The sequence below is a fragment of the Somniosus microcephalus genome, chromosome 28 (genome assembly GCF_052327205.1).
Source record: "Somniosus microcephalus isolate GS21.2 chromosome 28, FLI_Smic_1.0, whole genome shotgun sequence".
Taxonomy (NCBI): Eukaryota; Metazoa; Chordata; class Chondrichthyes; order Squaliformes; family Somniosidae; genus Somniosus; species Somniosus microcephalus.
In genome coordinates, this window is record NC_141014.1 from 18237522 (window position 1) to 18250383 (window position 12862).

At 47.7% G+C, this 12862-nt stretch overlaps 1 protein-coding gene across 2 annotated transcripts in view; it reads right to left on the reverse strand.

Annotated features, from left to right (window-relative positions):
• xrcc6 (X-ray repair cross complementing 6) overlaps positions 1-12862 on the reverse strand; it is a 52548-nt gene that overhangs the window by 23613 nt on the left and 16073 nt on the right. For both annotated transcript variants that reach the window (XM_085969571.1, XM_085969570.1), the window contains exons 5-7: positions 10998-11252; positions 4854-5037; positions 453-639 (exon numbers count right to left, since the gene is read on the reverse strand). In XM_085969571.1, coding sequence (XP_085825697.1) covers positions 453-639; positions 4854-5037; positions 10998-11252 — 626 coding nt within the window. The remainder of the gene's footprint in view (positions 1-452; positions 640-4853; positions 5038-10997; positions 11253-12862) is intronic.

A 12862-nucleotide genomic window follows, 5' to 3' on the forward strand; every position in this document is an offset into this window, starting at 1 on the left:
ATAAAGGGAGGCGAATGCAAGAAGGGAGTTTCTTCACTTGTCCCATTACCATCTCCTTTTGCCTTGCACCATCATCCCCTTTGTCATTTAATCTCTCCTGCCTTCCACCCTATCACAGATCTTTCCTTTTGTTCTTTCCTCCCCTTCTCCACTTTTCCTGCCTCTGTACTTACTTAAAACCTGTTACATCTCTAACTTTTTCCAGTTCTGAAGAAAGGTCACCGGCCTGGAACGTCAAATTCGGGATTCTCTCGGCACAGACACGATGGGCCGAACGGCCTCTGGCTGTGCCGTGAATTTCTATGATTCTGTGAAATGTTTGCCTGACCTGCTGAGTGTGCCCGGCGTTTTCTGTTTACGTTTCAGATTTGCAGCACCCGCAGTTATCTTGCCTTTGGTAAGGCGGAGTTGATGTTTTTAGCTCAGCACGGTCAAGGTTCACTATCCATTACCTGGGCCTTCTTGGTGTCGCTGGGCAGCAGCAGGCTGCCAGTCTCCCCGTTAAACCAGCGGGTTTTGGTTTTGACTGGCTCGTTGGTTTCTCGGTAGAGGCGGATGGCGCTGGGTTTCCTGGCGCTCCGGATGAGATTGTAAATTCCGATGGAAAGTTCCAGGCCTTCTCCCAGCTTCAGGTTCAGCCTGGGGCAAAAAAACAGGACATCAGAAGCAATCAATCATGGATACAGCAGAGAAACGTTAGCGGGGCGGAACAGGACACAGGCTGCTGCACAGCAAGTGCTTGAAGAAGGTGACAGCTTAGGGACGAGAGGTTAAACTGAGACCCCGCCTGCCTGATCAGTTGGATGTAAAAGATCCCCATGGCGCCGTATGAAGAGCAGGGAAGCTCTCCGGGAGGCCCGGCCAACATTCGTCCTTTAATTAACCAGCAAAAACAGAACTGGTCATTCATCTCACGGTGGGGGCTCGTGTAGAAAATAGCTGCCACATTTGCCAATATGACAGTCACTGCTTTTCAAAGTAAATTCAATGCATATGAAGCACTTTGTGATGTTTCTACACAGGATTACATAGAATATGCAGCACAGAAACAGGCCATTCGGCCCAACCAGTCCATGCTAGCATTTATGCTCCACTCGAGCCTCCTCCCGTCTTTCCTCATCTAAATCTATCAGCGTAACCCTCTATTCCCTTCTCCCTCATATGCTTGTCCAGCCGCCCCTTAAATGCATCGACACTATTCGCTTCAACCACTCCCTGTGGTAGCGATTCTCACCACTCTCTGGGTAAAGAAGTTTCTTCTGAATTCCCTATTGGATTTCTTGGTGGCTATCTCATATTGATGGCCTCTAGTTATGTTCTTCCCCACAGGTGATAACATTCTCACTGTTTCATAATTTTGTAGACCTCTATTAAGTCACCCCTCAGCCATCTCTTTTCAAAAGAAAAGAGACCCAGCCTGTTCATCCTTTCTGAGACATGATGAGGATCCATGTAAATACAAATCTTTCTATTCTACTGAAACGGGACCCATGCCCTTGCCCAACAGCGGCTGTGATGAACTTGCCGCTGAAAAGCCGCCAGGAAACAGCACTGAGCCTCAGCGAACGATACTGCATCAATGAGCAGATTGTAAATATCAGCTCACAAGTATGCCATGGTCCGCAGGTACTGGGAAACGTTTCCCTGGGGTAGGGGCATTCTATACAATCAGTGACACAGTCCCTGGGGTAGGGGCATTCTATACAATCAGTGACACAGTCCCCTGGGGTAGGGGCATTCTATACAATCAGTGACACAGTCCCTGGGGTAGGGGCATTCTATACAATCAGTGACACAGTCCCCGGGGTAGGGGCACTCTATACAATCAGTGACACAGTCCCTGGGGTAGGGGCATTCTATACAATCAGTGACACAGTCCCCGGGGTAGGGGCATTCTATACAATCAGTGACACAGTCCCTGGGGTAGGGGCATTCTATACAATCAGTGACACAGTCCCTGGGGTAGGGGCATTCTATACAATCAGTGACACAGTCCCGGGGTAGGGGCATTCTATACAATCAGTGACACAGTCCCTGGGGTAGGGGCATTCTATACAATCAGTGACACAGTCCCTGGGGTAGGGGCATTCTATACAATCAGTGACACAGTCCCTGGGGTAGGGGCATTCTATACAATCAGTGACACAGTCCCTGGGGTAGGGGCATTCTATACAATCAGTGACACAGTCCCTGGGGTAGGGGCATTCTATACAATCAGTGACACAGTCCCTGGGGTAGGGGCATTCTATACAATCAGTGACACAGTCCCTGGGGTAGGGGCATTCTATACAATCAGTGACACAGTCCCTGGGGTAGGGGCATTCTATACAATCAGTGACACAGTCCCTGGGGTAGGGGCATTCTATACAATCAGTGACACAGTCCCTGGGGTAGGGGCATTCTATACAATCAGTGACACAGTCCCTGGGGTAGGGGCATTCTATACAATCAGTGACACAGTCCCTGGGGTAGGGGCATTCTATACAATCAGTGACACAGTCCCCGGGGTAGGGACATTCTATACAATCAGTGACACAGTCCCTGGGGTAGGGGCATTCTATACAATCAGTGACACAGTCCCCGGGGTAGGGACATTCTATACAATCAGTGACACAGTCCCCGGGGTAGGGACATTCTATACAATCAGTGACACAGTCCCTGGGGTAGGGGCATTCTATACAATCAGTGACACAGTCCCTGGGGTAGGGGCATTCTATACAATCAGTGACACAGTCCCTGGGGTAGGGGCATTCTATACAATCAGTGACACAGTCCCTGGGGTAGGGGCATTCTATACAATCAGTGACACAGTCCCTGGGGTAGGGGCATTCTATACAATCAGTGACACAGTCCCCGGGGTAGGGGCATTCTATACAATCAGTGACACAGTCCCCGGGGTAGGGGCATTCTATACAATCAGTGACACAGTCCCTGGGGTAGGGGCATTCTATACAATCAGTGACACAGTCCCTGGGGTAGGGGCATTCTATACAATCAGTGACACAGTCCCTGGGGTAGGGGCATTCTATACAATCAGTGACACAGTCCCCGGGGTAGGGGCATTCTGTACAATCAGTGACACAGTCCCTGGGGTAGGGGCATTCTATACAATCAGTGACACAGTCCCTGGGGTAGGGGCATTCTATACAATCAGTGACACAGTCCCCGGGGTAGGGGCATTCTATACAATCAGTGACACAGTCCCTGGGGTAGGGGCATTCTATACAATCAGTGACACAGTCCCCGGGGTAGGGGCATTCTATACAATCAGTGACACAGTCCCTGGGGTAGGGGCATTCTATACAATCAGTGACACAGTCCCCGGGGTAGGGGCATTCTATACAATCAGTGACACAGTCCCTGGGGTAGGGGCATTCTATACAATCAGTGACACAGTCCCTGGGGTAGGGACATTCTATACAATCAGTGACACAGTCCCCGGGGTAGGGGCATTCTATACAATCAGTGACACAGTCCCTGGGGTAGGGCATTCTATACAATCAGTGACACAGTCCCTGGGGTAGGGGCATTCTATACAATCAGTGACACAGTCCCTGGGGTAGGGGCATTCTATACAATCAGTGACACAGTCCCCGGGGTAGGGGCATTCTATACAATCAGTGACACAGTCCCTGGGGTAGGGGCATTCTATACAATCAGTGACACAGTCCCCGGGGTAGGGGCATTCTATACAATCAGTGACACAGTCCCTGGGGTAGGGGCATTCTATACAATCAGTGACACAGTCCCTGGGGTAGGGGCATTCTATACAATCAGTGACACAGTCCCCGGGGTAGGGGCATTCTATACAATCAGTGACACAGTCCCCGGGGTAGGGACATTCTATACAATCAGTGACACAGTCCCCTGGGGTAGAGGCATTCTATACAATCAGTGACACAGTCCCTGGGGTAGGGGCATTCTATACAATCAGTGACACAGTCCCTGGGGTAGGGGCATTCTATACAATCAGTGACACAGTCCCTGGGGTAGGGGCATTCTATACAATCAGTGACACAGTCCCTGGGGTAGGGGCATTCTATACAATCAGTGACACAGTCCCCGGGGTAGGGGCATTCTATACAATCAGTGACACAGTCCCTGGGGTAGGGGCATTCTATACAATCAGTGACACAGTCCCTGGGGTAGGGGCATTCTATACAATCAGTGACACAGTCCCTGGGGTAGGGGCATTCTATACAATCAGTGACACAGTCCCTGGGGTAGGGGCATTCTATACAATCAGTGACACAGTCCCTGGGGTAGGGGCATTCTATACAATCAGTGACACAGTCCCTGGGGTAGGGGCATTCTATACAATCAGTGACACAGTCCCTGGGGTAGGGGCATTCTATACAATCAGTGACACAGTCCCCGGGGTAGGGGCATTCTATACAATCAGTGACACAGTCCCTGGGGTAGGGGCATTCTATACAATCAGTGACACAGTCCCTGGGGTAGGGGCATTCTATACAATCAGTGACACAGTCCCTGGGGAAGGGGCATTCTATACAATCAGTGACACAGTCCCTGGGGTAGGGGCAATCTATACAATCAGTGACACAGTCCCTGGGGTAGGGACATTCTATACAATCAGTGACACAGTCCCTGGGGTAGGGGCATTCTATACAATCAGTGACACAGTCCCTGGGGTAGGAGCATTCTATACAATCAGTGACACAGTCCCTGGGGTAGGGGCATTCTATACAATCAGTGACACAGTCCCCGGGGTAGGGGCATTCTATACAATGTACAATGACACAGCCCGCCATGGTCCGCAGGTAACGGGAAGTGGGTCACGAGGGACTGTTTTAGGACCCAGGGGACACCGTGCTATTCTTGTGCTTGCTGACCTCATAACAGCCCTTTTCTTGAAGTCCTTGGCCCAGACCTTCCGGAGCAGGTCATCCAACTTGGCCGACTCCTCGACCTTCACGGTTGTATCTTCGTCCTCCGACACGCTGACGATGTCGCGGTAGAAGAGAGAGATGTCAAACCCCCCAGGCTTCCTCAGATGCATTAGGTCAAGGATGATACCTGCACACAGACACGGACACCGGCAAAGACACTCCAGTCACAATAGAGCAGCAGAGAGCAACGCTATTTCTTTTATTACTCAATAGGTATATCTCTTCATGAAAAAAGTTTGTCATTTTCTCTCCATTTCTTCTCAGATCCTTCAAGAGGGAGCTGGAGCAGAGATTGCATCACAGAGAACGGGGTTCTCAACTGAGGGTCCGTGAGAAGATTTCAGGGGGCCCGCCAGTTGGTTTGTCCCATCAATACACAGGGGGACTGCTGATGATTATGGCATTAACACCAGTAGTCTCCCCTGTATATTGAGACAAATAGAATCGTCTCAGCGATACAATGGCAGTGCATGCACTGTTGTTAAAGAAAAGAAAGAACTTGCATTTATATAGCGCCTTTCATGACCTCAGGATATCCCAAAGCGTTTTACAGCCATCAAGAACATAAGAAATAGGAGCAGGAGTCGGCCGTTCGGCCCATCGAGCCTGCTCTGCCATTCAATAAGATCATGGCTGATCTTCTACCTCATCTCCACTTTCCTGCACTATCCCCATATCCCTTGATTCCCTTAGTATCCAAAAATCTATCGATCTCTGTCTTGAATATACTCAACGACTGAGCCTCCACAGCCCTCTGGGGTAGAGAATTCCAAAGATTCACCACCCTCTGTGTGAAGAAATTTCTCCTCATCTCAGTCCTAAATGGCTGACCCCTTATTCTGAGACTGTGACCCCTGGTTCTAGACTCCCCAGCCAGGGGAAACATCCTCCCTGCAGCTACCCTGTCAAGCCCTGTAAGAAACTAGTATGTTTCAATGAGATCACCTCTCATTCTTCTAAACTCCAGAGAATATCGGCCTAGTCTACTCAATCTCTCCTCATAGGACAATCCCCCCATCCCAGGAACCAGTCTGGTGAACCTTCGTTGCACTCCCTCTACAGCAAGTATATCCTTCCTTAGGTAAGGAGACCAAAACTGTACACAATACTCCAGGTGTGGTCTCACCAGGGCCCTATATAATTGCAGTAAGACGTCTTTACTCTTGTACTCAAATCCTCTTGTAATAAAGGCCAACATACCATTTGCTTTCCTAATTGCTTGCTGTACCTGCATGTTAACTTTCAGTGATTTGTGTACAAGGACATCCAGGTCCCTCCGAACACCAACATTTCCCAATCTCGCACCATTCAAAAAATACTCTGATTTTATATTTTTCCTACCAAAGTAGATAACTTGACATTTATCCACATTATATTCAATTTGCCATGTTCTTGCCCACTCGCTTAACCTGTCTATATCCCCTTGCAGCCTCCTTGCATCCTCCTCACAACTTACATTCTCACCTAGTTTTGGATCATCAGCAAACTTGGATATATTACATTTGGTCCCCTCATCCAAATCATTGCTGTAGATTGTGAATATCTGGGGCCCAGGCACTGATCCTTGTGGTACCCCACTAGTTACAGCCTACCAACCCGACAATGACCCGTTTATTCCTACTCTCTGTTTTCTGTCCGTTAACCAATCCTCAATCCATGTTAGTACATTACCCCCAACCTCATGAGCCCTAATTTTATTTAATAACCTCTTGTGTGGCACCTTATCGAATGCCTTCTGAAAATCCAAATACACCACATCCACTGGTTCCCCCTTAACTATCCTGCTAATTACAACCTCAAAAAACTGTAACAGATTTGTCAAACACGATTTCCCTTTCATAAATCCGTGTTAACTCTGCCCAATCCTATTCTTACTTTCTAAGTGCCCTGTTACCACGTCCTTAATAATAGATTCTAGCATTTTCCCTACTGTTGATGGCAGGCTAACTGGTCTGTAGTTCCCCGTTTTCTCTCTCCCCCCTTTCTGAAATAGTGGGGTTACATTTGCTACCTTCCAATCTGCAGGAACCGTTCTAGAATCTATGGAATTTTGGAAGATAGTCACCTCTTTTAAAACCCTAGGATGTAGGCCATCAGGTCCAGGGGATTTATCGGCTTTCAGTCCCATTAATTTCTCTAGTACTATTTCCTTACTAATACTAATTTCTTTCAGTTCCTCATTCTCGCTAGACCCTTGGTTCTCCACTATTTCCGGAATGTTTTTTGCGTCTTCTTCCATGAAGACAGACACAAAGTATTTGTTTAATTTCTCTGCCATTTCCTTATTCCCCATTATAATTTCTCCTGTCTCAGCCTGTAAGGGACCCACATTTACTTTCACTAATCTTTTCCATCTTACATACTTATAGAAACTTTTACAGTCTGTACTTATGTCTCTTTATCAATTTCTTGGACCGCCTTTGCTGAATTCTAAAATTCCCCCCAATCCTCAGGCTTACTCCTCTTTTTGGCAACATTATAGGCCTCTTCCTTTAATCTAATACTATCTTTAATTTTAGCCACGGGTAGACCATTTTCCCCGTGGTGTTTTTATTCCTTAAGGGGATGTATATTAATTGCGAATTATGAATTATTTCTTTAAATGTTTGTCATTGCTTTTCTGCTGTCATATCTTTTAATTTGGTTTCCCCACCTACCTTAGCCAACTCACCTCTCATACCTATGTAGTTTGCTTTGTTCAGATTTAGGACCTAGTTTCGGACTTAACTAAATCACTCTCAAACGCAACATAAAATTCTATCATATTATGATCACTGTTCCCTAGAGGCTCCTTTACTACAAGCTTATTAATTAACCCTGTCTCATTGCACAATATTAGATCTAAAATAGCCAATTCCCTAGTAGGTTACTTGACATACTGATCTAGAAAACTACCTTGAATGCATTCCATGAACTCTTTCTCTGCACTATTACTGCAAATTTGGTTTGCCTAGTCTATATGAAAGTTAAAGTCCTCCATGATTACTGTATTACCCCTGTTGCATGCATCTCTAATAATTTCATGATTTATACTCTGCCCGACACTACAACTACTGTTAGGGGGCCTATAGACTATTCCCACTAGTGTTTTCTGCCCGTTGTTGTTTCTTAGCTCCACCCAAACTGATTCTATATTTTGTTTTTCTGAGCTAAGATCCTTTCTCTCTACTGTCTTTAATCCCTCCTTTATTATTAGGGTTACCCCTCCTCCCTTTCCATTCTGCCTGTCTCTTCTAAAAGTCGAATATCCTGGAATATTTAGTTCCTAACCTTGGTCACTCTGCAACCACGTCTCTGTAATAGCTATTAAATAGAACTACTTTTGAAGTGTAGTCACTGTTGTAATGTAATGTTGGACACTATTTGAACATTTAGACAAATCCCTTTGCGTGTCACTGACCTTTACAGCAGTATTTATCTTGCTAAGTTTTTTTTTTGATCCAGCCCTGATTGCTTCCACGTTTAAAAATCTCTCGCCGCTTTTAACTATTAAATAAAATAGTAGGAAGTTATAACTTCTCCTCCGGGGAGGATTAAAACCAGAGTTGGGGGCGGGGAAATCCGCGAGTTAGTCCGCCGTCGCGTGGGTCAAGGTAGCGCGAGCCTTCCTTTCAACCCTTTTCTTGCCCCTCGTGTGGAGCTGTCCTGTGTCAGTTGGAAGCCGCTCGCGCGATTGAAAAGAGCGCCATCAATGGAGAGTGCATGTGCGCCACATGGCCGGGGGCCGGGGGGGGGGGGGGGGGGAGGGGAAGGAAGAAACTTTCCAGTCTCTGGGCCTGCGGCAAGGCCGTAATAATCGGGATCCGGTGTGACTCCTTTAATGTCTTCAGCCTGAGTTAATAAAATGACTGAAGGCATTATCACGATTTTCCTCGTACTTCAGACTCGGGGCTTTATACTCACCGTGTGCTTCTCTGACGGACGGACAGACCGAGTCTGGGTGCTCGTGTTCTTTGAGATAGCGCCGGCTATTTGTGAAAGGGTTGGGGAGGAGGAAAGAGGGGGGCTGCCTTTGTCGGGGGGGGTAAAGTCGCTCAGGGCCCTGTTTATTTCTCCATTTCTCTCATGTGCCATCTGCCTCCACCATTGCTGGCGCTGTTAATTCAAGTCGCTGGCTTTCACCGCCGTGTTGGGGTTTGGGATCGAAATAAGAGGGAAGTTCTGTGTCCGAGATGGAGGTGGAGGACCTGGAATTTTAGTCCAGTCTGACCGAGTGTGCACAAACCGAGCCTGCAGTGAGCGCGGCACCTGCTGCCCCTGGTTCATGTCCCGATGGGGTGGAGCAGACCTGGAGCAGCAAATGGGCACATAATGTAAATTTAAGATAAAAACAGGAAATGCTCAGCAGGTCAGGCAACATCCGTTGAGAGAGAGAGAGAGAGAGAGAGAGAGAGTTAACGTCTCAGGTCGATGACCTTGTGTCAGAACTGAAACATTAACACTGCTTCTCTCTCTGCAGATGCTGCCTGACCTGCTGAGTACTTCCAGCATTTTCTGTTTTTATTTCAGATCTCCAGCATCCGCAGTATTGTGCTTTTGTAAATTTGGGACTTAACAAATGCTTCTTTACATCAGGTGTAATAGAGCTATTCATAACCAGTAACTAATTTTAATACAGGAAAAAATACTTGTCAGTGGAATTTTTCTAACATGTGTCGAAAGCAAAGATTTTGAGAACCCCGATGTAGAAAGTAAGTGTCTTTATAGATAAACACTTGGTCCGTGTGATCACCTGAGGGGGTGGGAGAGGAATTTTCCTTTATTGGCCCTGGGTTTTGTCTGTTTTTTTGCCTTTGAGATTGCATGGCTGCGTGGGGGGGCGGGGAGGGGAGCGGAGGGGAAGAGAGGAGGAACTGTTTAGTTGCGATACTCCAGCCATCATGACTAGGCTTAATGGACCGGCTGGTCTCTTGCTTCCCGTCAGTTTCATATGTTGGTAGGTCACCAACCCATGCTGGGGAAACGCTTCATGGACACGCCTGAAGGACCATTCTTCACACGTGAGTCAAGACAGTCAAAGCAGTGAAGGGAATAAGAACACTACGAATTAGGAGCAGGAGTCGGCCATACGGCCCCTCGAGCCTGCTCCGCCATTCAATACAGGAAACTTTTTTTTATCCGGCACGGACGGGACCGACGTGGTGCCGGTTCATCAAAAATTCCGGATAACCGAAAGCTATAGTAAAAGATACGGAGAGCTGAGAGCTCCGTATAAAGCAACAAACCCTGTTGCTTAGCAACAGGTTCAAAACAATGGCCACAAGTTGCAAGCGTCTCTGTAGCTTAGCAACAGCTGCAGCCACACCCTTGCACAGCAACACATGGAGGAAGGCAAGTAATAAAAGTTACCTGAACCTACTCCTGAATTTTGCCGGTTAACCGACATTTCCGGTTAATCGAAAGTTTCCTGTAACATTATGGCTGATCTTCGACCTCAACTCCACTTTCCCGCCCGATCCCCATAACCCTCGATTCCCCTAGAGTCTAAAATTCTAGCGATCTCGGTCTTGAATATGCTCAACGACTCAGCAGCCACAGCCCTTTCGGGTAGAATCTTGGATGAAGCTCCAACGCAAAGGACTGCTGCACGGTCTAGATTTAAGCACTACCAATCTAGTCAAATCCCTCCATGGCCTCGCCCCTTCCCATCTCTGTAACCTCCTCCAGCCCTACAACCCTCCGAGATCTCTGCGCTCCTCCAATTCTGGCATCTTGCACATCCCCGATTTTCTTCACTCCACCATTGGCGGCCGTGCCTTCAGCTGCCTGGGCTCTAAGCTGTGGAATTCCCTCCCTAAACCTCTCCGCCTCTCTCTCCTCCTTTAAGACTTCTTAAAACCTACCTCTTTGACCAAGCTTTTGGTCACCCGCCCCAACATCTCCTTATGAGGGTCGGTGTCAAAATTTTGTTTGATAATCGCTCCTGTGAAGCGCCTTGGGACGTTTTACTACTTTAAAGGCGCTATATAAATGCACGTTGTTGTTGTGCTGGCAGAGACACACAGACATGAATACCACATTTCACATCAGCCAGTCAGTCACTGACAAACGTGCAGCAATGCTCTCTGACGGCAGCAGCCCGCCTACCTGTCTCTCGGAGATCGCTGGCCTTTGTTCTGGCCATTCGCGCTTTGGAGCTGTCTTTGGCATGAGGCTCGTCGTTGTTGGTGAACAGCATGATGCGCTTGTGGCTCATTTTGAGCCTGACGTCACTGAAGAGATTGGAGCAGACCCAGAGCGCCTCACCCAATGAGCCATCGGGGCTGTGGCCTAGGCTCTCCCTGAAGGACTTGTACCCCTTCTCCCCCTGATACTGGTCCAGTTCCAGCACTCGCTTAGCACCTGCGTCCAGAGAGATGGATTCAGTTAATAACATCAATCTGTAATATCCACACCGGTAAATGGCCCACAGTGCTGAATGCAAGTTCTTTTTTATAAATACAAGATGGCGACGGAGTTGGGAGAGAGACTTCAGAAACTTGCTCCACAGCACCACCTCCTGGCCAGAGCTCTCAAATACATTGTTACAGGCCACTGTTTACATATAGGATTTTCATTCTAAATGGTTACATAGGCTGTTAGATATTAAATCTTGACATAAAAGCATGACCAAAAATCGTGCCAACACCAAGTTGGACAAGAAATGCAAGCATACTCAAGAATTTTTTAAAATAATATATACAGATATATGGACACTTATTATATTCATTTGATCATTGCTACAGTGTAACATAGATCAATAGGGTTTTATCCCTCACATTAACTGCACTGACACTCAATAAACTTGCATAATGTTACCAATCGTTATTCTTTCACTGCAGATGCCAATGTCTATCAATCTGATATGAGGAAATACAAATATGAAGACTTGAAAATTTTTCGTTAAAACAACAGATTGTGGAGCAATATGATAGAAGTATTTATAATTATGAAGATGGGACAGGATAGACAGAAGCAGACTATTCCCAATTGCTGATGGGTCTTTGAACGATTAAATGTAAGAGATTTAAAACAGAGGGCAGGTGAAACCTCTTCGCGCAGTTGGGGGTGATTTTCGCCGAATACTTTAGGCATTAAAGAGGTGGCCAAGATGGGGTTTTAAGCTGAAACGGCCGGATTAGCCCGCATTTAGCGCAAGACGCCACCTTGGTAAAGGAGTTTAAGTCAGTGCTACGAAGGGTTGCGCGGAGGCTTGTAAAACAGCTGATTGCCACTTAAAATGCCCGCTGGCGCTCATCAAAGAGGCTGCACGGCATTTTGGTGGCTAGCGCTTCAACTAACGCCCGCTCCTAACAGCGACCAGCTGAATGGGAGTAAATATGGCGTGGATGTCGATTTCAAGCGCTACTTAAAGGGGTACTCACCACTTAAAGGGGTACGCACCACTTAAAGAGGTACTCACCACTTAAAGGGGTACTCACCATTTCATGAACATTGCTGCTGGAGCTGTGAAGAGGACCTCAAATACATCGGGGGACTTTCTGGGACGCTTTACCAATGCTCGAGCAACATTTATTACCGAAATTATGAGGACTTCACCTAAAAAGAGTGAGTGCTGCGCTACTCCACCTTATTGGACACCTTATAGGAGTCACCAGGAGAAAGGGAGGGCTTGGTCACCGGCATCTTGCTAGGGGTCCCCCTTGGTCTGGACGAGGACTGGGAGGAGGAGATGAGGCCAGGCAGAGCAGTGGCAGCTGCTGCAGGAGGGACAGGAGGGCGAGGTAGCGTCCTCCCCCCCCCCCCCCCCGCAGGTACAGGGCATCAACGTTCCCCCCCCCCTGCCGTGGACCGGCTTTTCCAATGTGAAATTTCTCCGTTAAAGGAACCCCGCATACATATTTAAAATTAGGGGGAACACTGCAGGGCATTCCTCCTGCTCTGGACCTCCTCCACCAGGACCTCCCGTGCTGCGTCCGAGAACCTGTGCGCCCTCTCCCTCGGTCCCTGAG